This window comes from Gamsiella multidivaricata (genome assembly GCF_025024155.1).
Source record: "Gamsiella multidivaricata strain RSA 2152 chromosome Unknown BC939scaffold_29, whole genome shotgun sequence".
In the NCBI taxonomy this organism is placed as follows: Eukaryota; Fungi; Mortierellomycota; class Mortierellomycetes; order Mortierellales; family Mortierellaceae; genus Gamsiella; species Gamsiella multidivaricata.
The window spans coordinates 316,189-340,705 of record NW_026251737.1 but is presented as its reverse complement, the minus strand read 5'-3'; the positions used below and the strand labels follow the sequence as shown (position 1 = coordinate 340,705).

Sequence of the window (24,517 nt, the reverse complement as noted above, 5' to 3'; positions counted from 1 at the left end):
CGCGCGAACAATTTGCTGACACATGTGCCAATGAAGAGTCAAAGGCACTATAGAAAAAAAAAAAAAAAAAACTCCAACAGGTTCATAGGGAATAATGGTCATGCATCAATCTCCCTCTCTCTCTCTTTCTCTCTCTCTCTGTGTGTGTGTGTGTAAAACCAGGGTTTAAATTGGGAAAGTGGGACAAGGCGGGCCATCGGCGGAGACAAGGTGCTGGACTCTTTCTCTCTCTCTTTCTCTCTGCCAGATGAGTGGTTGTCTTAAGGAGTCTACAGAGAGGCTAAGCAGATGTCCCCCCCTCCCTTCTTCAAGAATTAAAAAAGTTGTGTCTGTTTGGGGGAGCAGCAGAAAAAGAGCTCAATTATTTATTCGGCGTTATTTCAAAAGGAATGCAAGTAAAGCACCGCAGGACCAATGAGGGAATTTAATCCAGGAGGAGAAGGAGGAGGAAGAGGGGGCTCAAGGAAGATAATTAGACAGTTTGACAGTTTGGAACACGAGAATGGGGCAATGCAACTTGCGCTACGAGATTAACACAGGTAGCACGTTCCACGTTTAACCCAAAGAAATAAGATGAAGGGGGGGAAGGGGGCGCCACCTGTCATCGACAAGCGTAATGCATCTCTTCTTCGCATGGGTAAATAAAAGGCGCATGGCATGGGGGGTTCGTCATGATACATGGAATTTTATTTTAAAATAAATGCGTTTAGATGGCAAAATGGGAGGAGGTGAGGGGAAAAAATAATTAAAAAAAAAAAAACTACAAGTTTATGGCCTTTGCTATACAACCAGCATCATCGCAACCAGGGCCAGGGCCATGGACGTTGCCAGTGTCCTGAACGACACATCCTTTCCATTAAACGCACTGCTCGGTACCAAGGGGGTGATGGTGGAGCCGCCCGCAACAGGGCTGCCGGACAAGCCCTCGGTACCCAAGGAGGTGTTCGTGGCGCTGACGGGTGCGAGTCCGATTCTGGTGGCGCCCGCAGTAAAGTCGTAGACGACGTAGACTTGTCTCAGGAAGGGGTCCCCGAGGATAAACATCTCGTAGTTGCCCAGGGGCATGACAAGCGAAACACAGGATCCTGTGCCTCCACTCGCAATAAAGTCCAGATAGGGTACCTCATACTTGACGCCGTTGAAGGACAGTCCAAAGGTCGCTGTGCCGTTGCAGGGCACCGTGTAGAGCTGATCCGCTGCCGAGTACGCTGCTCCGGGGATGTTGGCATGGAAGTTTTGGGCGAATGAGGTGGGTACGGCAATGAAGGACGTGCCGGTGTCGAACAGCCAGGGCGACTTGGTGTACCCCGAGACCACTACGGATCCTGTGTAGGCGGCATCCGCATCGATGTACCACATTCCTTGGCTGGTGCCGGATCCTGTAGAGATGGGTACATAATTGAGCGATCCTTGGTACTTTGTGCTGTCGATACCGCCAAAGAGGAACGAGCCTCCCTGGTTGGCCTTGAGGGAGGGACTCAGGTAGACTGAGAAGACGTCCATGTCAAGGAGTTTTGCCTGATAGATGGTTTGGAGTGGTGGGACAGAGTGCAAGACCGGGGAGCTGGGCATGAGTCCGACCAGACCAGCGATACCCTTTCCGTAGGAGGACAGGTCGAGGGCGCTCTTGGTGACATCGAGGATTTGCTGGTTCTGGATGACGAGTCCTCCGATGGCGACCGTGTCCGCGACGATTGGACCAGCGCCCCAGGTGCCGTCACCGTAGGTGATGTTGTAGGAATAAGGAGTCTTTGTACAGGAGTTGCAGGTGTAATGTGGCATATCGTTGCAGTGTGTACCCTGGCACTGGTCGGAGGTGATGACGATCATGTCGGAGCCGGTGTCGAAGACGACCTGGAAGGACTGTGCAGGGTTGCCGAGGATGATGGTGCCTGTGTATCCGAGGTTCTTGGCATTGGTAACGATGGAGTTGCCGAGGTATTTGGACTGGAAGAGGTGACTATAGGCTCCGCTGGTGGTGGCGGCGGGGACGGGTTTGGAGACGATGACCTCATAGGAGGCAGCGTGTGCGGTGGGGGATGAGGAGGAGAGGAGGACGGTGTGGAGGACGAGGAGGAGGAGGAGGAGGCTGCTGCTGGTGCTAGTCTTCCGAGAGGAGTGCCACGGGAGGGAGTCCATGGCTGGGGATGGTGTTGGGTGGATCTCGGGGAGGAGGGGGGTGTTCAGGATAGAAGGATGGAGGGAGAAAGGTCCGGCGGGGTCCAGGTGTGGTGGAGAGAGAGGAGGGAGGGGGGGAGATGTGGGAGAGATAAAAGGAGAAGAAGGAGAAACCCTCTGTGAGACAGACTGTTGTGGCACGCCAGTAGACGGAGGCGGATTAGACGACGACGACGACAACGACGATAATGAGAGACACCGCCTTTTTGTCTTTTTTTTCTTTTTTTTAAATTGTTAAATCCAGAAAAGAGCGGTGGAAATAGGTATTTTTATATATCAGATCTAGCGGGCGAGAGCGCTGGATGTGATGTGAGCCGAGTGAGTGCAGCAGTCCAGGTGGGAGAGCAGCAACCAGCAGAGCCAAGCGGGGCAATGGGCAGATGCTGGGGCCAGGAGGTGAGAGGGGAGCAGAGGGCTATGAAAGCGAGGCGAAGAGGAGGAGGTGAGGAAAGAGAGAGAAACAAGGAAGTATGGAGGATGACAAAGCACTGACATGGTTCTTTATATGTGTGCACACAGCAACATGCTGCCACAGGGGAAGATGGAGATCCTGACAGATCTTCCAGCGGAACAAACGACTTCCGGGCCATCCCCATCCACCACAGCAAAAGTGCGGTAGTCGGCCATTCCTTCGTAATGCGGCTATAACGTCGGTTCAAATCCCCTCCCCCCCCTCACTGACAGAGCAATCGGCTGTGGTCTCTCCAGAAACATTACCAGACAACAGCCCATCCTCATTTAAAGGAAAAAAAGGGTCCATATAATGAGACTAAACAAAAAAAAGGAAAAAAAAAAAAAAAAAGAGTTCATGGCATCAATATTATTCGCAGCGTGCTTTCTACACAGCGTCAGACCACCATGGCATTTTAACCGACATGAACAGCCATCGGAAAATATCTAGTCCATCATTATTACACTCACTTATTTATACATGTCCTGGGCAGGTAATTCCGTGGTCAATTAACCCAAATCGAGGAGAAGGCATGCCCATAGTCCAGGCACACACACACACACATGTATGTACACAGGGTGGTTGTGTAGGGCTGACTCTACTTGTTGCATCCATCCCAGCATCATAATGACCGCCTATTAGTTCTCTATCTGTCCAGCCCCTATATAGCCGTTGCAATACAAACAAACACCCAAGTGCCTCTCCATATCCGTCCCCCCACATGATCCAGTTGAGGCTGAAAGTGATGTCCAGGAGTAGGGATGTGGAGAGCCACAATCAAAAGGCAAAATGGCGGAGGGGAAGACAGCTTATTCCTCATCGACCATCGACAGCTTCAATTGACCCTAGCTTCAATTGACCCTTAAAAATTGTCCGTGCGAGTGGAGTGGGGTGGGTCCATCCCTAAAATGAAAAGTTGGTGGCGTGAAAAGCAGTGACCAAAGGGAGGGAGTGCTCCATTCCCGAATAATGAATAGTGAATAATGAATAATGATGATGTTCTATTGCTTACTCCTGTCTTGGGATGGGTCTCAAAGGGACGCTGGTTGTCCAATGCGTTCATTTTTATGCTCTTTGTGCGACCTCGTTCTGGATTAGCGGATGAAGTCATCTGGCGAAAGTGTGGGGTATATGCAACACCACCCGAGTAAACCTAGGGGGACCAGCCCTCTGTTGCCTAGACTGAACACTTGCAGACGCGTGCGAAAAAAAAAAACTCCAATTGAGGATGGGATGGGAGAGAAAGAGGAAGTGTCCCACGGAAGGAGCCATAAGACAAAGGGCGCATCCCATTCCCTTTTGTTCATTCCATCCCTCGACAACTCATCCAATCCCATTCCTCTACTCATCCATCAACCATCACTTTTTTTTTTTCCCTTCGTCTACTTTATTTTTTTTCCTCCCTTCACATTTTGGGTGTTCCATTCTTTTTTAACCTATCCCATGAGCGCGTTCTCCTCTTCGTTCCCCACTATCCCATTGGGCCTGGGCCTCACCGCGGCCGCACACGTCTACCTGTGCAACAGAAGCCTTGCACACGCAGAACGCGAACGCAACCAACACGCCGTACTCTCGGAACAATCCCAGCTCGATCTCTTTATCCAGTCCCTCTCGGACAAGGCCCTTTTCTCAGAGTTGATCAACCTGTTGGACCGCACTCTCCATACCAGCAGTAATAGCAGCAGCAACGCCGAGGCCCCTGCTGCAACAAACATGGATCGACAGGGAAATCATCAAGGATGCTCTCTCTCCAGGGCAAAGACGAGGACAACGGCAACGACAACGACAACAGCAACAACGACAGCAAGGACAAGAACAAGAACAAGAACAAGGACGAGAAGAGATGCTACGACTGCATCATTAGGAATGACGACTGCAGCATTATCTCAGGATTGTGTAGCAATTGGATGGAGCAAGGGGGACGAGGGACTACAGCAGCAGCAGCAGCAGCAGGACGGGACAAATCTAAATCTGGAGAGCTGTCAGGCGACAGAAGGTCATATGTCCTTAGTGCAGGGAGCTAGTCAACAACAAGAGCAACCCCCAGTGGGATCGAGCATTGAGAATCCGGGTCCTGTGGGAAATGAGATATCTATCGGTATGTCCATTAGGCATAGCATGCTCATTCCTGTCTTACCACCAGTTCTTTTCGTCGATGCTTATCCTTAAACTTTTTTATTATTATTTTTATACATGTATATTAACCTTCATTCATTAGACCAAGCGGAACTGTGGATCAAGGCATGCAGAGAACTACGACTATCTCAGGAAAAGAGTCTACAAAAGACATTGTTGACCCAAGTGAACGTCAGGGCCGCGGGTGAAGACTGTACTTTTTGGACTCTCAAGGGCAACATGCTCGCTTCGCTTCTGTAAGTGTTGTTCGCTCGCAACACCTCTGTCCATTTCTCTCTCTTTATTTTATTTTTTTGAGTTCTTTTTTTTTTCTGTGCAGTTTTTCATGACTGAGATTAACCGAATTTTGCTTCCCCCCATCCTCCCCACATACATATACGCACACATAGATTAGGCACAGCAACTATGGCGCGTTATCTTCTCCCGACTGCGCCTTGGAAACAACTCTGCAGCACGTACCACAGTCACCACCACCACCATCACCACCATCAATCCCTAAATAACACTTTAACCTTGCCCCATGACTCCTCCATCGCGCTCCAGATACTCCCACTTGCACCAACGCTCTTCCTCTCCGGGATCCAATTCTTCACCGCCCTCAGGACCTACTGGACCCTGCAGCAGATCGAACAACAGACACAGCTGCAACGGACCATGACCCGACGGACAAAGCTCCTGACCACACAACTGTCATTACGGGAACAGCGACTGATCTATCTGCTGCATCAGATCAAAGCTACTCACCTCCCGAACGCGAGCCTTCCCTCATCAACATTATCATCATCACTATCATCACCATCATCGTCCTTGGTCTCGAACCCGGGATCTTTGGGGCAGTCGCGTCCACAGGGATCTGTCGGTGGTTCAGAAAGACCAAGAAGATCTAGGGTCGCCCCGTGTAGGACGGGTGATGATGGTTCTGTGGGGGATCGTCAGCCATCAGAAGAGATACGACAGCATGGATTAAATGAGGCCGCGTGGGCGATGGAGCCGAATCTGAGGCTGTTGAACCTGGGTCGGCTCCTGAGGGATCCTGCAGAGCGATCTAGGGTGTTGAGGAGGGAGCTGGAAGCACTTAGAGAGGACCTTGTCTTCTTCCGAGGTGAATAAAAAAAAAAAAAAAATGGAAAAGAAAAAAAAATAAAGTCATTTATTACAAAAAGTATTCTTTTTGTCATTCCGTCGAGTTGACAGAGAATCGGAGAGGGCGTAGATACGTTATAGAAGGGTTGCTGTACATATTCAAAACTGGAAGTGTGCGTAGCGTGCGTATGTATATGTGTGGGAGGGTGTGGGTGTGGGTGTGTCATAAAGGCCATCTTTGCCCTTGTTCGCTCGTCCGTTCGTTCGTTCGTTCATTCATTCATTCAACCCATCCATCCGTCGCCTCTCAATTCTTCGCCCGTCGAGTCGATGCTGTGCCCTTAGATCTGGAACCAACAGCGTCCGCAACGCGTTTCTTATGACCTGCCGCGATAGAGGCCGCATTCGGCGGATGAGGCGCGTCCTTGCCCGGGCTCGCCGTCAGACGATGGCGCACCACCAGGATCCCATACATGGTCGCGGACAGGAACCCTGCGCAGAGCGCAATCAGGTTATCGGGCATCATTGCTCCCAAGACTGCAGTGCCCAGTAGAAAGTACTCGGCCCGGACTAACAGACGCCAAAGAGCTTGGACCCACCCATCGGTCTTGTCCTCGGGCGTGCCATCGTTTTCGGTCGAGGAGGGACCGTCCTGAATTGAACGCTGCTGTTGATCAAGAATTTCTGTCGTTGCGGCTGTGGAGCTCGAAAGGATCGGTTCTGGATGTTTTGGAGCAGCAGTAGCAGCAGCCTGATCTTCTTGGAGGCTGGTGCCGTTCTTGGCCTCTTCCTTGGATGTGTCAGCGTCGAGCTGCTCCGATTCATTCGCGTCATTATTGTCCGACCGTTGTTGGTGTTGTTGTGTCTGCTGTCGATTTCGGCTTGTGTCTGCTAGCTCGTGTTGTTCCTCATGCTCCTGCTGCTCTCGTCTTTGCGCCACTGCAGCCTTTTCAGCATCCGTACCTGTGGTGGGCTCACTAAATGCAAATGCACCTCCGGTCTCTGCTCGTGCAGGCCATTGCATGGTCGGCTCAGTCAGTCCAGATGTCGTTGCTGTTGTTGATATTCCTGTTGTTGTTCTTGTTGTTGGGGAGGCAGGCGAAGGTGGTGAAAAGACCTGCATGAACTCTGGTCGAGGCTCCTCATCTGTATCCCGGACATTATTGTGCTGCACGGACGATGCCTCCGTGTTTGTTGACTCCTGAATGGCGGACGAGAGCTGTTCAAGGGATTCCGCAAGGTCTTCGAGGTCTGGGATGATGGACAGTGGTCGGGATTTATGAGTGTGTGAGTAATGATGGTCCTCCAGACCCTTGGACAAGAGCGAAGATCCAAAGAGCGGGCCCCTGGGCGTCAGAGGCGGTGAATTCAGACCTGACGATGGGAGTGCTGCTGCGTCCTCTGATGAAGAGTCGTTCGAGAAGAGTTCTTGGGCGGTCAGAATGTACTGCAACACCTGACCTTCCTTCTTGCCAAAGGCGCCTAGCGCGGGTGAGGAGGACGGATGGAGAGCCGTGCTCTCTAGACCATGATCTGTTGCCGCCAGGTCAGTGTTTTTATCCGTTAGCGCAGACCCCTGCTCCCCTGAGTCTTTAAGGTTGCTCAACCAGTTGATGGCGGATACCGCGGTGCTAGCAGCCTGGAACTTCCTTCTCAGTGTCCTGACACCCATGCTCAGCTCGTCCAAATCGTTGGTCAGCCTCCTCCTCCGGGGACCATCCTCGAGGTATGCCTCTGACAGACCGGGCTTGCCTTGGACTCGCAGGAGGTGGTCCTCGACCTTGTATAGCCGCTTGGCCTTTTCTTGAAAAGATTTGGCGAGTTGTTCAGTCTGGATTTGAATCTCTTGGGATTGAGTGTTGAACCGATCAAGTCGTTTCGTGATTATATCCAGTCGAGTCTGAATCATGGCCTCCATGGCTGTGCGAGCGGCCTCCGAGGCTGCACGTGGGCGGGTGTTGAAGACGACACCACCGCTCCTACTAGAACTTCTGCTCCTGCCCACGTTGGTTTTGAAGGGGCTGTTAGAGACGGGTGCTGACATTGGTGGGGGTGAACTGAGAAATGAGAATGCGGGGGAGGACTTTGAGAGGTGTGAGGTCGTGTTGATGGTGTGGATCTTGTTGGGATGGGACCTCCGCATCCTTGACTGAGGGATCTCGATAGGGGTCGTCATACTGGGGCGTGGTTCTGTCGGAGGGATGTCCAGGCTGGATTCGTGTATCGTAAGGGCTTCTTGTGTGGTGAAAGGAGTATCAGAGGAAATTAGAAGGTGAAGGTGAATGAATGACTTGACTGGACAAGTTGTAAATAAGCGAAAAGAAAAGAGAAGAGAAGAGAAAAGAAAAGAAGAATGAACTTTTTTTTTTGGAGGTTAAAAAAACAAAAAACAAAAAAACAGAGAGACAGAGAGAGAACGAATACGGAATCAAAGCCCTGTGTCAAATCGCGCGATGGAGGGTAGGCATTGGCATGAGCATAGGTAGAGGCATGTTGTCATTGCACGAGAGCAGCTGAGCATGGGGCATGGCAGGACAGAGTAAGCAGACAGGGGTCAAGCATCGGTCAGAGCGTAAAGCATGTAACAAACAAAGGCCAAGTGCAATTAGGGGTTGCTTCAGGTACATGCACGCTCAGATGACACTTCACTGGACGCCAACTGCTTCAGGCACGAGCAAAGAGAGAGGGGCAGCTTGCTTTGTGTGAACACAGCAGTCGGTCCAAGGTGGGGATTACGAGATGAACAAAGGACAACAAACAGGGCGTCAGAATTAGGTGATGCATGCATGTGTGCGAGAGCGGGATCCTTCCTCTCGCTTCCTATCCTCTGTCCATTGGAGCTTTGGCGGCGTGCTTCTTTTTTTTTTTATTTTTTTTTAGAAGAATCACGGTTGTCAATAACAACCAGAGCGACCAAGGGATAGCATGGTTATAAAGATAGCCTTGACCCCCTGATAAAGAGCTCCCGTGAGTACCTTACACTCCCCGTATGCTGAATATGGCTCCAGCACTACTAAATGTCCAACGCATTGTCAACGGCCATTGTTGGCCAACACCAAGATCATTTAAAGAAATAGCCGATTGAGTTTAGGGTTCAACAGGCGGGAGTCTATTCTACTGCAGATTTTTTTTTTTTAGTCTTTAGGCAGCTCCGCCTTTTTCCAAAAGTCCAACAGGGCAGCGAGATCCACATCCTCATTCGCATCATCTCATCGTAGGACCAACCCTTTGATCTCCTCTCGGACGACAACACCTTTGACGAAAGCAGCAGCACTGCCGGTTCGGACATGGACGCATACAACGACAGCACAGGCGGCAGCGCCGATGGCGCACTCGAAAACGATACCACCTCAGTTTATTACAACCATGAAGACTACACATTTCTTCCGCTTACAGGAATCCGCCCCATTACACCGACGTACCTACAGATTGCCCAAGAAGAACCCACGGCACAAACAGGGGGATCCCACCACAAAATCCTCGTCATCTTAGACCTCAATGGGACGTTACTCTACCGATCAGACAACGCGAGGCGAACCATCTCCCCACGACCGTTTCTGAGAGAATTCTTGGACTTTTTGTTCGACAATTTTCGAGTGATGGTATGGTCAAGTGCGCGCGAGAGCAGTGTCCGGACAATGCTGGGAACATGTTTCCTTGATAAGCTGACAAAACTAGACCGTATCTGGAGTCGAGAACACTTTCAACTCGACACGGTTGATTTCCATCGCAAGGTCTTGACCCTCAAGGATCTCGAGTTCGTTTGGAGGGAGATCGAGGCCGAAAGGGAACAGGCACCCGAGGAAGAGCTCCAGCCAGGACAGAGATACGGAACCCAATACGATCAGACGAACACAGTCCTCATTGACGATTCACCACACAAATCACAGCTCCAGCCCTACAATTGCGTCCTGATACGCGATTTCAACAAGAAACTATCCTTGGAGAGCACCGACATTGAGCTGGTTAAAGTTATGAAGTATTTGCAGCGACTAATCGGACAGCAGAACGTAAGCGCGTACATTCGGAGACATCCTTTCGATACAACAAGCGAAGAGTTCCAGAGCAAATCTTTCTTGAAGGGAATCCGATCTCTAGGGGATGTCAGAAAAAGGCTAAAGCGAAAGCTGAGGAAAGACAGGCGCAAGGAGAAGGCTCCTCCACGCGTAGTGTTGGTGGAGTCACCGGAGGTGCTCGAGGCCAGACTAAAAAGAAAGCGACTGAAACATCGGAAGAAGAAAGAAAACAGACAAGGAAGATTGGAAGCGCCGCAGAAGGAGCAGAGGGAGGAGCGGGTAAAGACGAAGATGAAGGTGAGGGTGAATGCAAAGAAGGCGAAGGTAAATGCGGATGCTGCCCAATAGAGACCATTAAGACAGCTGGGGTTCTTTGCAAGCATGCCTACAAGCATTGTGTGTCATACTATCTTACTATCTTATCCTATATCCTCTTTATTGCGTGCAAGCGTTCTTTTTACTATATACACATTCCTGAAAAAAAAAACTCCTCCATCAGCATATCTCAAATATCTTCACGAATAAAAATTATTTTACATGGATTTTGTGCGAGTCTTCATAGCTGCAAACATAGCAATACATAGAGAATTTATCAATTTAGCTGAATGGGTTATGCCATTGGGGGGTTTGTTGTTGACCAAGGCTTTTTTTTTTTTCTTTTCGAGATGGGAGATATCTGTATCTGGAGATGTCGACAGGGAGTGAAGTGATGACTTACCCTATCCGCGTTGTTGTCGGAGGGGTTGGGGGGCACCATGGTCATCATCATCGCGATATACACATATACTGTTAGTCTATAGTCTATCCGGGGGGGCGTATCCGACTCGTAAAACCGCAAACGCAACACACGCTGTTCATCCGCATGCTCTCATAGCGTGACAGGATTGCAGATATTTGCGTTGTAATATAGTCTATAGTCTTTCGATGATGTATGAAAAGCATAAGAAGCCCAAACCCAGGCCAGGGTCGAACGAACTTTGCTCCCTTTGTTCCCATTTTTCTTTCCCCCTCCCTCCGCTCTCTCTTCTTTCATTTCATTCCATCAACATCCTCCTTCGTTAACACCGCAACTACATTCTATTCACCAGTCATGAAGACCACCTTCCTCCTCGCCGGACTCTTGTCCCTGGCTGTTGCCTCCCAGGCTGAAATGACTCGGTAAAAACAGCCGTCTATCGAATTATCCCTTCCAAAAGACACCCTCGCTCACTCACTCACATAAAGTCGCGCGGAGTGAGAGAGCAGAGGCAGGAAACACGACCTGGTTAGATAAACTTACCCTTCTTCTTCTTCTTCTTCTGCCTCATTTATTAGCATTCAGCTCAAGAAGGCCAACATCACCCCTGCTGAGAAGCTCCAGGCCTACGCCGAGACGGGTTCGTACCTGTCCCAGAAGTACTTTGGCTCGCCAGCGCGCAAAATGAAGACGGACCAGGCCAATCAGATCATCGGTCTGGATGCTGAGGGCAAGCCATCGTACGGCGTCCCCCTCTCCAACTATATGAATGCCCAGGTAAAAAAAAAAAGAAGATGGAGGGGGTTACGAGTGAAGGAGTTCCCCCCCCCTTGGTTCGTTGTTTTTCTGTGTTCACTTGGGGGTCATTCGAAAAACGGATAAATGGAATGTATGTTGTATCCATGGGAACATTCATGCGCAGTATACAAGACGGGTTGCGTATCCCCCCCTCCCTCCCTCATTATCGCCTCCATTCCAGCCAGTAAACATTGTCCTGTGGAGAGAGTGGAGGCATACACGCTAACGCCTCCCCCTGCTATTACGTGTGTCCCTTGAAAGAAAGAAAGAAAAAGACTTGATTTCTTGGGCTGCAACCGACACTTTCACCCTGAAAGGAGCCTAGTCTGCTGCTGGCCTGGCTGTGTGTGGTGTCGTCACTGCCTGGTCATTCAGCATGTCCCACCAGGGCAGGGCATCCTTCCCGCTTATGGAATTATCTCTTCTCAGGCTAACATTCGATTGGCTTGGCATTTCTTTCTTTCGCGTGCCTCATAGTACTACGGTGACATCTCCATTGGATCGCCCCCACAGACCTTCTCGGTCGTCTTCGACACCGGTTCGTCCAACCTCTGGGTCCCATCGACCCACTGTACCTCAATTGCCTGCTTCCTCCACCGCCGCTTCGACTCGAACAAGTCTTCGACCTTCAAGGCCAACGGCACCGCTTTCGGCATTCAATACGGCTCTGGATCGCTCGAGGGCATCATCAGCAACGACAATGTCGAGGTCGGTGGTGTCGTCATCAAGCACCAGGACTTTGGCGAGTCCGTCAAGGAGCCCGGTCTTGCCTTCGCCTTTGGCAAGTTTGACGGTATCTTTGGTCTCGGCTACGACACCATCTCCGTCCTTGGCGTCGTCCCTCCATTCTACAGCCTCGTGAACCAGAAGCTGGTCGACGAGCCCGTCTTTGGATTCTATCTCGCCCAGGCTGATGGCAGCACCGGTGGTCAGATGACCCTCGGTGGCGTGGATGCCAACCACTTTGAGGGCGACCTTGACTGGTACAGCGTGCGCCGCAAGGGTTACTGGGAGATTGACCTGAACAAGATCCGACTGGGCGACGAGACCGTCGAGCTCGGCGGTGGCGCTGTGATCGACACCGGCTCGTCCTTGATCGTCTTGGAGACCGCTCTGTCGGACATGATCAACAAGCAGATTGGCGCGACCAAGAACTATGCTGGACAGTACACCATCGACTGCGCTGCCGTCCCCGACCTGCCCGAATTCGCCTTCACCTTTGGAAAGAAGGAGTACAAGTTGCAGGGATCCGACTATATCCTCAATGCCGGAGGATCATGCGTGTCTGGATTCATGGGCATGGACTTCCCTGAGTCCCTCGCTGACCTCTGGATCGTCGGCGATGTCTTCTTGCGCAAGTACTACAGCGTCTACGACCTTGGCAAGGACCGTGTCGGCTTTGCTCCTGCCAAGTAAATCATATGAGGATGGAGGGCACGCGCTTTTTCAATGGCGCATGGTAAACCCATATGACCCTACGAAAAAAAAAAAAAAAAAAAAATCTCTTTTTTTTCTATACCTTTATCCAGGAGTCGATGATGGCTGTGAGAGACAGAGAGAGAGAGAGAGGCCATTCCTATACACACCACCCCCACCTTTGTATCTAACGCTCGATCCACACTATACACTAGCAAATGTTGTTAATAACAAATGTATAAAAAATAAAAAAAATAAACTGCTGTAAAACGAAGCACGAGAACCAAATGTTGGGGGTCTAGAAGGTCTATGGAACTTGCATATTTTTCCGTGCAGTAGAGGGGTAGCCTGATGATGGTAATGTTGAGAGAGAGGGCCCCCAATTTCCGTACCAGCCATGTCCTAGTGCGCTGTCGATCAGCAAAAAAAGCTATCTTTCGTCTCTTCCTGGACATACAAGTTATATGCCCTAGTCTAGCTCCGAGAGCCAGTCAACGAACAGCTCGCGTGTCATAATATCCGCTTTCTTGAAAAAAAAAAAAAAAAACTAGCGTTCATTTCCATCAATGCCATTTGGGGTCAATTCGTTTGGACCGGCGCTTAGCCGTAGACGTAAAAGAAAACCTTATAAGCAAACAGCCCTCTTGAACTTCTACTATCGCACCCGTCTTGGATACTTTCAAAGAACATAAGGCTTGTGCTTGTCTGTACCCATGGCATGGATGCACAACAAAATCGACGCTCGGGCAATTCGAGTAGCCTTTCTACCCCGAATTTACGACGCTTACGCGTCGACATGAACTTGGTAGATCCTTCAAACGATAGCGTACGATTATTATCATTGTTGTAACTATTATTATTTTCAGATGCGATCTTTTATTTCTTTATCACGCTTTGCGACTTCTTCCTCCGGTGTTCAATTGTCCTGTCCTGTCAGCATTGCAGTTCCATAGCTCAGGATCGTCCCGTGAACACACCGCGGCTGCGATAGCTCTCATGTTCCTTGATCATCTGACTTTGCAGTCTACCGACATCCTGAGCTTTAGACTGCAGCGATGTTGTCGTCTCGTCGATCCATTGCAAGCTCGTCAAGTGAGCGTTCAAGATTTGCACAATTTGTCCGACCTAATAGGGCGTGGCGCAAAAAAAAGCAATAGTTAGTTTTGGTACAGAAGCACAGAAGCGCAGGCCATGAATAATTGAAAGGTCGAAATTGCTATCAAACTTACAGGGTCGCTGCTCTCGCCATCAGTCTTGGGCGCAGTCTGGTTGATCTCCTCAATCATGCTTGTGAGGTTGAGCGACATGTCGTCCAGCTGCTTGTTCAAGTTCTCGGCTAAGCTGTATGTCTGTTCGCGCTGCTCATCCACAGGTCGCAATCCATTGGCATTCACTCCTGCCGTAGTGGCATCCTTTTCGAACATCTTTTGGACCTGCTCCTCGTAAAGATCCAGAATTCCGCTGAGCTCCTGCTGCTGTGAATCGATGTAATCCAGATTCTGGTCAATTGTCTTTTGCGTTTGCTCAGTCTCCACTGTCATCTGGTAAAGCTGGCTAATCTATTATATCAGAAAAGGGCAATGAAATGTCAATACCAACTCAACGATAATCTGCATGCACTCAAACAAATGCCCCTGATATATACCTGGTGTCCATTAGAAAATAACTTGCGATCCCATTCGGAGATCTTGTTGGCCTGTTCGCGGAACGCCTTTGTGTGCTCATCAAGCTGCCTCGACCACTGATGGAGAATCTCGTCCATGCTCTTGTTACGCAATGCCGAGGGTGTTGGAGGCACCACAGTCTTGGAGCTGGCATCATCCTGCGGCTTTGTCGTCAGAGCAGTAGTGGCAGCAGATGTAGTAGCAGGTGTGGTGCCCAATGAAAACGCAGGAGCTGATGTCGCCGCTGATGAAGCAGTAGACCCTGCGTTGAGACTGAATGTGGGAGCTGCCAAAGTCGAAGACGCTGTGGTTGAGGCTGGTGCGGCTCCAAATGAAAGAGAAGGCGTAGCAGGTTTGGCTCCGAAAGCGGGTGCTGCGCTGGACGCGGGAGGTGCGCTTCCAAGGAGTGTGTTTCCAGTTCCAATTGTCGCAGGCTTATTTCCAAACAACGAGGTCGCTGCTGGAGCGGCACTGGTGGCTGCAGTCAAAGATGCACCAAAGGGAGAAGTTGAAGCCGCAGTTGGAGTTGCCGGAGCTGTTGAGATATTTCCGAAAAGACCGGCCGTCGGAGTAGCAGGCTTTGGCGCTCCAAAGGGGGATGGGGTTGCAGCAGGTGCAGATCCAAATGACGGTGCCGTTGAGGTAGTACCGAATGTGGTCGAAGCTGTATTAGCGGGGGTGCCGAATGATGGGGCGGACGCAGAAGCAGGCGCGGCAAATGACAGAGTGGGCGCTGCTGAGGCAGCAGCAGAGGCGCCAAATGCTGGAGCGGCTGTTGGCGCCGGAGCGCCGAATCCTCCGAATGATGGTGCTGCTGATGTTGCAGAGGTCGAGCTACCAAACAACGAGGTCCCTGGAGTTGATGTGGCTCCAAACCCTCCAGCTGCAGGTGTGGATGTGGTTCCAAACGCTCCGGTCGTAGGTGTGGACGTGGTTCCGAATCCTCCAGTTGTAGGTGTAGATGCGACTCCAAATACTCCAGATGTTGGGGTCGATGCGCCACCAAAACCTCCTGAAGCTGGTGCGGATCCAAAGGTCGAACCAAATGTCGAGGGAGCCCCAGTTGTATTAGACCCGAATCCAAATCCTGCTCCTGGCGTGCTAGTTGCTGGCTTGGCACCGAAGGCATTTCCTCCGGCCGCAGAGGATCCAAATCCCCCTTGAGCCGCGCCACCGAATCCAACTATACCAATGAGGTAAAAAGGGCCAAAATAAGCTGGTGAGTAGCCAGATAGATACACTGCAGTATTTCAGTGCCGAGAGATAGCTTTATGGCGCTTACAGCTGAAACCCTGGTTGTTAGCTAGAGGTCGATCAAAGAGCGATTAAGGCGGTGCTGTGTTAATACTGAGGTCCGTCATGCCACACGCGCGTCCGCCTGTAGTCGACAATCGCGTAAAAACTGTCGTTTACCCATGATCCGAGTTAAACTATGTCTTGTGTGGCGATCCGACTGTTGGCGTGTGAAGTTTGAGTTGTCTTCTGGCTCTGAGGGTCAAGGGAAGCAGGAGGCGGGCAAGAGAAGGAGGAGCGAAGTGATGGCGAACCAAAGAACGAAGGGAGTGAGCGATTCAAATACAAAGATGCAGCAAAATACAAAAAAAAACGTGACCCGTAATGATCTACTAGATCTACTACTACAGGCTTGGAAATCCATAAGCCAGCGTCCATCAAAAAAGGCCCACTTTGAGCACATATCAAGCTGGCTTTTTTGGTTCTTCGTGAGGAAACGGATCAAGGGTGCCTTTCAGTCTCAAAAGAACCACTTTTCTAAGCGTGGAGGCTTTGGCAAACGCGATATTGGTATCAACGAGGAACTTAGAGCCGAAAAGAAGACGATGGCGGTGAGAAGTAGCTCGACTTTTTTTTCTTTTTTTTTCTTTTTTTCAACTTCATAACTTGAGGCTACCACCATCCGCTTTCTCATATCCAGGGATCGTATATAATATGGTGTGATGTGGACGCGTCCATTCCTTCTTAAGAATCCGCTCCCGATAGCGCGATTCAAACCAAAAACATGAATACACACATCATTGCCTCTGTTGCTTCCCTCCAAACCGTGGAATTCTCGATGCCTCACTATTCCTGCTTCGCTGCTTGCAAACGGAAGGATGGGGAGTGGTGGAACGAACAGTTTTTTTTTTTATGTTGCAAGGCACTTTGGGGCGAAAAGTGGTACTTCGCGCGTTGATATTGCAGACAACTATTCTGATTGGCTAACCGTCCCGAGAACCAGCAGTGCCTGAGCTCTCACAATCAACCCGATCCCCACTTCTATTCATCCATTCGCACAGGAAACAGATCCATCAGCGACAAATCGAGTACGGATCATGGCCAGCCACCTCCGCCTGATTCGGCACGCAGTGCCCTCGTCAAAAGACCAACTACCACTCCTATATACGTCCAACCTGCGCACTCAGTTCACTAACGGTCGTTCAGGCACGCAGGCGTTCCTCGGTGCAGTATGGACCAGGCGAGACTTTTCCACCACACCCAGGAGGTCCAATGATCGCCCTTCATCGTCTTCACCTCCATCCTCCATTGCAGGGGATACCAATGGTTCCAAGAACCTCACGGGCAAGGATAAAGTCGCACAGGAAGCCGCCGAAGGAGACTCACAGAGGAAAATGGCAGAGGAGGCAGAGAGAAAGAGGGTCGAGGCCCAGGACGCAGCTCTGAAGGAAATCCTGAATAGTGCGGCTGCTGAGAAAAAAAAGATCGAGGAGGAAGCACTCAAGGTTGCAAAGGAAAAGGCTGAGCGCGCAGCTAAAGAGGCGGCAGAGAAGCTGGCCAGAGAACAACGACAACAGCAGCAGCAACAGCAGCGGCAGCAACAGCAACAACAGCAATTGGCCAAGTCATCAATCGCCGACTCGACTGCGGAAGCAACAAAGGCAACGCAGCCTCGCCAGGGGAGTACTATTGTGTCGGCAGCAGCATCTGATGCGACATCACCGTCAAAGGATGCCAAGGAGAAGGATCAATCGCGGAAAACAGCAGAGACGTCTTTAGGCTCTAAGGATCCATCGACCGCATCAGGCCAGCATGGCGAAGTTGTCAAACAGTCGTCAACGCAATCTGGATTAGCTGAAGATCCCTTAGAGCCCTTCAAGGCGAGGCTGCTACCGTATAAAAAGTCGATTGAATCCTCAACAGAGTACATCCGGTCCTCCATCCCCGACAGCTTGCGCCAACTCTCAGAATCTGTGAAGCGGAAGGATTATCGGGATACGATCGCTCAGTTATCGGAGCATCTCAATAACTTTACGGGATATAACGCCATCAACGATCTAAAGCACAAGGTTATTGCGCATGGTATGTATCTGTAATATCTTCATTATCGAGGCAGCTCAACAGTTTGATTTCTCCGCTAACATGTTTGTGCCAACTTTTTCGGTCTAAAAAAAAAAAAAAAAAAAAAAAACATAGGTGAAAGTCTTGATGACGCTCGTATCAAATTGGCCCAAGCAAAATACGCCTACGAGGACGCCATTAGCACTCGATCTGACACTCAAAAGGCCATCAATGACCTGCTCCAGCGCAAGCACCTTTGGTCTCCAGACGATGTGATCCGTTTCACAGATCTCTACCGCTCAGAGCACGCCAACGAGCAGGCGGAACAAAAGACCAAGATAGAATACAAGCAGGCAGAATCGAACGTCGAAGAGAAATCCAGGAGGCTGACGAGGGTTATTATGGAACGGTACCATGAGGAACAGGTCTGGAGTGACAAGATTCGAGCCGCAAGCACATACGGAACATGGGGCCTCGTGGGTGTGAACGTCATGGCATTCTTGATTGTCCAAGCATTTGTGGAGCCGAGAAGACGTCGCAAACAAGTCGAGCGGTACGAGGAGTTGGTTCGGGACTTGACTGAGCGGGGAATTTTGCCTGAAAAGGCTCTATCGATTGAGACTACAGCTGGCTCTAACGGCGGCATTACTGGCGTGGCACAGGGCCCCAATACAGTAGACCAAGTCTCGGATAATACTTTGATTTCAACTGCAGAGTCCACTCCAGTTGCCATCGGCGGTGCACTTTCAGGAGGCGAGGATGTGCTACAGAGGCTTATAAAGAGTGCGGAACGTCAAGAAGAGCGACTCGACCGTATGGAGGACCTGCTGCTCAAGCAGGCCTCTGGAGAACAGGACAAGCGTTTGCCCAAGTTGATCCTGGAGGAGATGCACGGCTCTGTGGAGAATGGTGAGTTGGTGTTGGCAGAGGACGGGTCGATTGTGCTGCTGTCCGAGGGAGATGATGGGGAGACTATTGACCTCGGTGAAGCATGGCGGGAGGAATTGGGCAAACGATCCAAGGTCAACACCGAGGGCATGCAGAGTCGTCTGTCGCTGATCTTGCAAGACGGGGATGCAGAGGTGCCTGCGAGACGACGGGACTTTTTGGTCAGTGGTCTGGGAGGCGCACTCGTCGGAGGGTTGATAGCCGTTGCTGTGATGATGAACCGATAGATAGACGGATGAATGTAGACGTTACTAGAGTGAGCGCCGGTATCCATTTGAAATAGACGACATGAGCATGTATGTACAATAAATAAATAGCTAAGGATTTTTCAGGGCGCACAGACGATGCATCTCAATCTGGTATGTGACACAGAGCAGGCATCCAATCAGGCTCAGCCGCCACCAAACGAACCGAGGACTTTCAGCTGGGAGTGGTGTCTGTCATCTTGGTAGGCAGATTGGAGCAACAGTCGAGAGTCGCTCATAGGAACAGACCTGGGGCTGCCAGGCCTTGGAGGAAAAACCCCCTCTTCTCTGTCTACTAGCAACCCCGAATTCCCATTGTTCCAGTTGCCTGATTCACCGTTGTTCCCGGGAATAAGCTGCCGAGATAACAGACACTTGGGCTTTTTCGGTATCACTGGTGGCAGCGAAGCAAGTGAGTCGTCTGTGCACTCTGGAGTAGCCTTTTGACTGTGGGTGGAAACAATGGCGACAGCATTGATGGCGCAATGTAACGAGAAGGAGGGCGATCTGCATAAATCAGGTTCAGTCGTCAATGTCGATGGGGAAACATCAAATTCTGACAGGGTTCACCCGCCAGGCCTCGTTTGCCTCATAAAAAGAAGTCCCCCAGTGGACCGCACCGGTTCTCATTCTTCTCGTTCAAAAAGGGTTCGTGCCCTTCTTTCCTTTCTTTTCTTTCTCTCTTCCCCTCCTATCTCCTGTCCGCCCTTCCTCTAACCTCATTGTCTCTGCAGCTCGATACCCGCATCACTGTTGGACAGGACAAGTCATTACCTCATCATTATCAGTGCAACGTGCTCAAGCAGGATCGTTATACCAACCCAACTCAACTCAACGCAACCTAATGCCTCGAGACTCGACTTCAGACGAGCCTCTGCTCGGCCACCGTAATGAGCCCTCGGGCCAGCAGGACTCCGACACCGGATTCTCTATCACATGCGAAGATCTCGCGCCTCTTACGGATCCCACCAACCCAACCTTGCCTCACCAGATGGGCGGCATCGAAAAGATCTGTCAGGCCCTCAAGGTCGACCCCAAGGTCGGTCTGCGCTCAGATGAGGCCGACTCCTCGTCCGTTGGCCACTCGGACCAACCCAAATTTGCTACCAGATCCAAAGCCTTTGGTCGCAATGTAAGCAGATGTTTGTGAACAATTTATCTTGCCAGAAAAGCGCTATTGGACATATGGAAAAAAGGAATGGTTCTCGCTCCCCATCCATTCGATTCAATTACTTTGTCGTCATATTGTGCGTGCGCGGGGGTGAGGGGGCATCGCGGATGTGAGTGACCTGAATGGACGCTTCATTTTTATTTTTGAAACAAAAGACCTGTTGCAGTTTCTCGATAGTTTTACCTGGCCTTGCACTTTTCAGTTCAAATGCGGATGGTGTCATTCCATTTTCGACCCCTTTCCTATGTCATCCCCTGCAGGCTGAAATGAAGACAATGACGCTGTTAACGGTCGCAATCTTCACATTTGTGCTGCATCGATCCAAGGAGTCGCGTTTTTTTGTCGACCACAGACACAGCAGACTTCTCGCAATGAGTAAATTATGAATGGCTTTCTAATCACCAACATACATTTCTCAAATTGTCTCAATATAGATCCTACCCGCAGCGAAGAGCGCCACCTTCTTCCAGCTTATCAAGAAGGCCTACAATGACCGTACCCTGAGTAAGTCCATCAAAGCCTTATAAGAGAACTCTTGGATTGTGCAAGCCAGGCACCCCTGGCGCGGTGCTTATATTTTTGCCATCGGCTAATCTCTAATGAAGACGGAGTCATTAGGCTGTTTGGAGTTAAAGCTGTAATATCGTCGCCAAGGATCCTTTTGTTTCTAATCCGATCTTTACAAACTTGGTTTATTGATAGTCCTGCTAAGCGTTGCCGCAGTCGTATCATTGGGCGTGAGTGTGTATGAGGATTATGGGCCGCACCATGACCCTGATGAGCCCCGCGTAGGGTGGGTCGAAGGCGCTGCAATTCTCGCCGCTGTTGCTGCCGTCGTCTTCACGAATGCCATCAATGATTATCAGAAGGAACGTCAGTTCCTCAAACTTAGTGCCAAGAAAGATGACCGCAGCGTGAAGCTGTTGCGCGATGGTCGCGACCAGGAAATTAACATCAAGGAAGTCCAGGTTGGAGACATCCTACTTATGGAGCCTGGTGATCTTCTCGCCGTCGACGGAATCATTCTCAAGAGTCACAACATCACCTGTGATGAGTCCTCTGCTACGGGCGAATCAGACGCCATGAAGAAGGACACGGAGAAAAAATGCTATGTGATTTCTGGATCCAAGGTTCTGGACGGATCAGGATCTATGCTCGTCACGGCTGTTGGAACCAACTCTTTCTTTGGAAAGACCATGATGGCTATGCGTGAGGCCCAACCCGAGGAGACCCCTCTCCAGCTGAAGTTGGATCTCTTGGCAGAGTCGATCGCAAAGCTTGGTATGGCAGCCGCCATTGCCATGCTGGTGACCCTGGTTGCCAAGTACTTTGTTCAGGCTGCGCTGTCCGAAGATCCTTTTCCCCCTGGCGCCGATATCTTTTCGAGCCTTATCAAGATTGTCATCCAGGCTATCACCATCGTCGTTGTTGCCGTCCCTGAGGGTTTACCTATGGCGGTCACCCTCGCCCTCGCCTACGCCACCACCCAGATGCTGAAGGACAACAATTTGGTTCGCGTCCTTTCTGCCTGCGAGACCATGGGCAACGCCACCACGGTCTGCTCCGATAAGACTGGAACTCTGACCCAGAACAAGATGACTGTAGTCGAGGGTACCCTTTCGCTGTTGCCCTTCGGATCTGTGGATGAGGGCAAGAACTGGAAAAATGATGCTCGTCCTGAGATTGTCGATGTGCTTATTGAGGGAATCGCCGTCAACTCGTCTGCGTTTGAAGATAAGGATGAAAAGGGCAACCTTGCTTTTATTGGATCCAAGACTGAGTCGGCATTGATGGGCTTTATCAAGAATTTGGGCGCCTCTTACAGCGACATTCGTGCGGACGTCAATGTCGTCAAGATGTACCCCTTTAGCTCGGCCAAAAAGACCATGTCTTGTGTCGTTGAGTCTCCACGTGGCAAGGAGCCATACCGTCTCTATGTCAAGGGCGCATCCGAAATCGTTTTGAGGTCCTGCACTCACTATATCGACTCTGAGGGCCAAGCGAAGGCCCTGGACGAGAATGCGCGCGCCAGGTTTGACCAGATTATCAGCCAGTATGCCGACAAGGCTCTTCGCACGATTGCCCTCAGTTACCGCGATATTCCGTCGTCCGAATACAAGAAATTCAACGAGGAAGACGCGCCCAACGATAAGCTGGTCTGCCTCGGTATTGTTGGAATTCAGGACCCATTGAGGCCCGGCGTGGTGGAGAGCGTTCGCGAGTTTGCAAAGGCCGGTGTGAGTGTTCGCATGATTACTGGAGACAATATCCAGACTGCCCGAGCCATAGCCAAGGATGCTGGAATTTTGGTCAAGGGAGGGCTAGCCATGACTGGACCCGAGTTCAGAGCACTGTCAAAGGAGGACCAGACCGAGGCCGTCAAGCGGCTCCAGGTTTTGGCCCGTAGTAGTCCTACTGACAAGACCATCGTTGTTCGTCGTCTTCAGGAACTAGGAGAGATTGTCGCCGTGACCGGCGATGGAACGAACGACGGACCTGCTCTCAAGATGGCTGACGTTGGGTTCTCGATGGGTATTACTGGTACTGAGGTCGCGAAGGAGGCATCGGCTATTGTGTTGATGGACGACAACTTTAGTAGCATTCTCAAGGCGCTCATGTGGGGCCGTGCTGTCAACGACTCTGTGCGAAAGTTCTTGCAGTTTCAGCTGACGGTGAACATCACTGCCGTGGTGCTGTCGTTTATTTCAGCGATCGCGTCGGACGACAATCAATCTGTTCTTTCAGCGGTTCAGCTACTCTGGATTAACCTTATTATGGATACGCTTGCAGCCCTGGCCCTTGCGACCGAGCCCCCGAGCCCCGATATGCTGAAACGTTTCCCGACCTCGAAGACTGCACCTTTGATTAATTTTAACATGTGGAAGATGATTCTCGGGCAGGCCCTGTTCCAGATTATTCTCAATCTGGCGCTTCTCAAATACGGCGCCGACCTGTTTCATCTCCAGTCCGAGGACGGCACGAAGACACCACAGGACCTGTTGACACTCCGCACGATGATTTTCAACACATTTGTCTTCCTCCAAGTCTTTAACGAACTCAATTGCCGCCGCATTGACGACACGATCAACGTGTTCAAGAACGTTCAGCACAACAAGATCTTTATCCTTGTTCAGGTAGCTGTTGTTGCCGGTCAGGTCTTGATTGTGCAATTTGGTGGGCAGGCCTTCAAGACAACGCCTCTGAGTGCTCATCAATGGTTGGTGACGGTTCTGATTGGGTCCCTGTCATTGCCTGTGGGCCTGTGCCTGAGATTGCTGCCTGCGAAGCTGATCCCCGAGGCAGTTATCCACCATGCGCAGGAGGAGCGTCAGCCGCTGGTCAGTCCTGCACGTATGCGCTGGGAGGGAGCGTCGAATCAGATGATGGTTCAGAGTCACTTTTTCGAGGCGATCCGCAAGAAGAAGGGACCTGTCCGCGGACGCGGTTTAGAGGACGATGGGTCGAAGAGCTCGATATGGAAGAAGGCCTATGGGGCGGCAAAGACCAGTTTAGATAACCTTAAGCCCAGTTAGGTCGGGGAGAGGGACCCGTGCAATGACTACCACAACAGTGGCGGGTGCGGATAAAAGAAAAAGAAAAAGAAAAAAAAAGCTATAGAAAGAACGTACTATGCAGAAAAAAAGAAGCGAGCAAAAGAAGCAGCTATGAAAAGAATATAACGACAGGGAAATGGGGGGGAGAAAAGAAGCGACGAATAGAAGCGACGAATAGAAGCGAGGGAGGCCAAAGAAAGAAGACAATAGACGCGCCATGCATGATGCGGTGTGGTGCGAGCCGATGACCTCGCGGATGACCCCGATGGATAGAGAAGAGCTGAGGGATTTAAGTCTCCGATGGGAATTATGCGATATGGGAGATCAATCGGGGAATGAGGCGTATGAGGCGTATGTGACGAAATAGGGTTGTGGCGAATGGGGGGTGGCCGTTGCGGTCGGGAGTGATTGTGGCGCAGCAATTCTGGAATTCGGGGAAAGAAGAAACCTACTGGACCAATGCGGGGAGGAGAGGGATGTTCAAAGGAGGAGGGAGGGGCGGGAATCAGCACCGCCCACCATCCCGCCACTCTGTGATTGAGAGCACACATATACGCACACACACATACAAGACATGAACACAACATAGTGTCTACACAAGTCAAATATTGCAGTCTTATTTAGTAATAGTTATTATTATTAGTATTGTTATTAGTATTGTAATCTTTATTTGCGTTTCCCTATCTCGCTTGTCCTTTTCAAGAGGATCAAGAGGACGGGTGTGCATGAAATGTGCAAGTCAGGACGAGAAGGCGCCAAGCTGCTGCTGCTGCTGCTGCTGCATAAACCCAGTCCACAGTCCCCGATACAACCCAGGGAGTATGTCG

General features: G+C 50.7%; 9 protein-coding genes across 9 annotated transcripts; 5 read left to right on the top strand and 4 right to left on the bottom strand.

Annotated features, from left to right (window-relative positions):
* Window positions 1-780: 780 nt before the first annotated feature.
* On the bottom strand, window positions 781-2,139 carry BC939DRAFT_476816 (aspartic peptidase domain-containing protein; the record flags this gene model as incomplete). The annotated part of the gene is made up of 1 exon (XM_051558621.1): window positions 781-2,139. One exon carries the CDS (start codon window positions 2,137-2,139, stop codon window positions 781-783), a length of 1,359 nt encoding a protein of 452 aa, XP_051412710.1.
* A 154-nt stretch (window positions 2,140-2,293) lies between these two features.
* BC939DRAFT_143760 (uncharacterized protein) lies at window positions 2,294-2,914 on the bottom strand. Its single transcript, XM_051550167.1, has one exon. It carries the CDS (start codon window positions 2,772-2,774, stop codon window positions 2,448-2,450), a length of 327 nt encoding a protein of 108 aa, XP_051412709.1. The 5' UTR covers window positions 2,775-2,914; the 3' UTR covers window positions 2,294-2,447.
* A 1,581-nt stretch (window positions 2,915-4,495) lies between these two features.
* BC939DRAFT_502823 (uncharacterized protein) lies at window positions 4,496-5,875 on the top strand (the record flags this gene model as incomplete). The annotated part of the gene is made up of 3 exons (XM_051560329.1): window positions 4,496-4,727; window positions 4,848-5,001; window positions 5,155-5,875. The coding sequence occupies 3 exons, from the start codon at window positions 4,496-4,498 to the stop codon at window positions 5,873-5,875; spliced, it is 1,107 nt and encodes a 368-aa protein (XP_051412708.1).
* Window positions 5,876-5,888: 13 nt separating this feature from the next.
* Window positions 5,889-8,195, bottom strand: BC939DRAFT_450267 (uncharacterized protein). The gene has a single exon (XM_051555501.1). The coding sequence runs from the start codon at window positions 8,022-8,024 to the stop codon at window positions 6,156-6,158; it is 1,869 nt and encodes a 622-aa protein (XP_051412707.1). The 5' UTR covers window positions 8,025-8,195; the 3' UTR covers window positions 5,889-6,155.
* A 738-nt stretch (window positions 8,196-8,933) lies between these two features.
* Window positions 8,934-10,405, top strand: BC939DRAFT_450266 (HAD-like domain-containing protein). The gene has a single exon (XM_051555500.1). The coding sequence runs from the start codon at window positions 9,136-9,138 to the stop codon at window positions 10,210-10,212; it is 1,077 nt and encodes a 358-aa protein (XP_051412706.1). The 5' UTR covers window positions 8,934-9,135; the 3' UTR covers window positions 10,213-10,405.
* Window positions 10,406-10,760: 355 nt separating this feature from the next.
* BC939DRAFT_450264 (endopeptidase) lies at window positions 10,761-13,088 on the top strand. Its single transcript, XM_051555499.1, has 3 exons — window positions 10,761-11,022; window positions 11,179-11,377; window positions 11,876-13,088. Exons 1-3 carry the CDS (start codon window positions 10,796-10,798, stop codon window positions 12,812-12,814), a joined length of 1,365 nt encoding a protein of 454 aa, XP_051412705.1. The 5' UTR covers window positions 10,761-10,795; the 3' UTR covers window positions 12,815-13,088.
* A 581-nt stretch (window positions 13,089-13,669) lies between these two features.
* On the bottom strand, window positions 13,670-16,049 carry BC939DRAFT_450263 (Nsp1-like C-terminal region-domain-containing protein). Its single transcript, XM_051555498.1, has 5 exons — window positions 15,892-16,049; window positions 15,761-15,781; window positions 14,460-15,661; window positions 14,044-14,373; window positions 13,670-13,939 (listed from the first exon to the last, which is right to left on the bottom strand). The coding sequence occupies exons 1-5, from the start codon at window positions 15,893-15,895 to the stop codon at window positions 13,769-13,771; spliced, it is 1,728 nt and encodes a 575-aa protein (XP_051412704.1). The 5' UTR covers window positions 15,896-16,049; the 3' UTR covers window positions 13,670-13,768.
* A 533-nt stretch (window positions 16,050-16,582) lies between these two features.
* Window positions 16,583-19,051, top strand: BC939DRAFT_450262 (Mdm33 family-domain-containing protein). Its single transcript, XM_051555497.1, has 2 exons — window positions 16,583-17,793; window positions 17,908-19,051. Exons 1-2 carry the CDS (start codon window positions 16,809-16,811, stop codon window positions 18,945-18,947), a joined length of 2,025 nt encoding a protein of 674 aa, XP_051412703.1. The 5' UTR covers window positions 16,583-16,808; the 3' UTR covers window positions 18,948-19,051.
* Window positions 19,052-19,809: 758 nt separating this feature from the next.
* BC939DRAFT_396662 (PMCA-type calcium-translocating P-type ATPase) lies at window positions 19,810-23,669 on the top strand (the record flags this gene model as incomplete). Its single annotated transcript, XM_051552309.1, has 3 exons — window positions 19,810-20,097; window positions 20,571-20,640; window positions 20,839-23,669. The coding sequence occupies 3 exons, from the start codon at window positions 19,810-19,812 to the stop codon at window positions 23,667-23,669; spliced, it is 3,189 nt and encodes a 1,062-aa protein (XP_051412702.1).
* Between the last annotated feature and the right edge of the window lie 848 nt (window positions 23,670-24,517).

Bases quoted from the DNA above. Each gene is read 5' to 3' on its own strand.
- BC939DRAFT_143760 (XM_051550167.1), bottom strand. From the start codon at position 2,774: ATGGGGATGGCCCGGAAGTCGTTTGTTCCGCTGGAAGATCTGTCAGGA.
- BC939DRAFT_450266 (XM_051555500.1), top strand. From the start codon at position 9,136: ATGGACGCATACAACGACAGCACAGGCGGCAGCGCCGATGGCGCACTC.
- BC939DRAFT_450267 (XM_051555501.1), bottom strand. From the start codon at position 8,024: ATGACGACCCCTATCGAGATCCCTCAGTCAAGGATGCGGAGGTCCCAT.
- BC939DRAFT_450263 (XM_051555498.1), bottom strand. The intron at 15,662-15,760 runs GTAAGCGCCATA...TCATTGGTATAG, and splicing joins TAACAACCAGGGTTTCAGCT to TTGGATTCGGTGGCGCGGCT. The intron at 14,374-14,459 runs GTATATATCAGG...CTGATATAATAG, and splicing joins TATTTTCTAATGGACACCAG to ATTAGCCAGCTTTACCAGAT.
- BC939DRAFT_450262 (XM_051555497.1), top strand. From the start codon at position 16,809: ATGGCCAGCCACCTCCGCCTGATTCGGCACGCAGTGCCCTCGTCAAAA. The intron at 17,794-17,907 runs GTATGTATCTGT...AAAAAAACATAG, and splicing joins GCACAAGGTTATTGCGCATG to GTGAAAGTCTTGATGACGCT.
- BC939DRAFT_450264 (XM_051555499.1), top strand. From the start codon at position 10,796: ATGAAAAGCATAAGAAGCCCAAACCCAGGCCAGGGTCGAACGAACTTT. The intron at 11,023-11,178 runs GTAAAAACAGCC...CTCATTTATTAG, and splicing joins TCCCAGGCTGAAATGACTCG to CATTCAGCTCAAGAAGGCCA. The intron at 11,378-11,875 runs GTAAAAAAAAAA...CGTGCCTCATAG, and splicing joins CCAACTATATGAATGCCCAG to TACTACGGTGACATCTCCAT.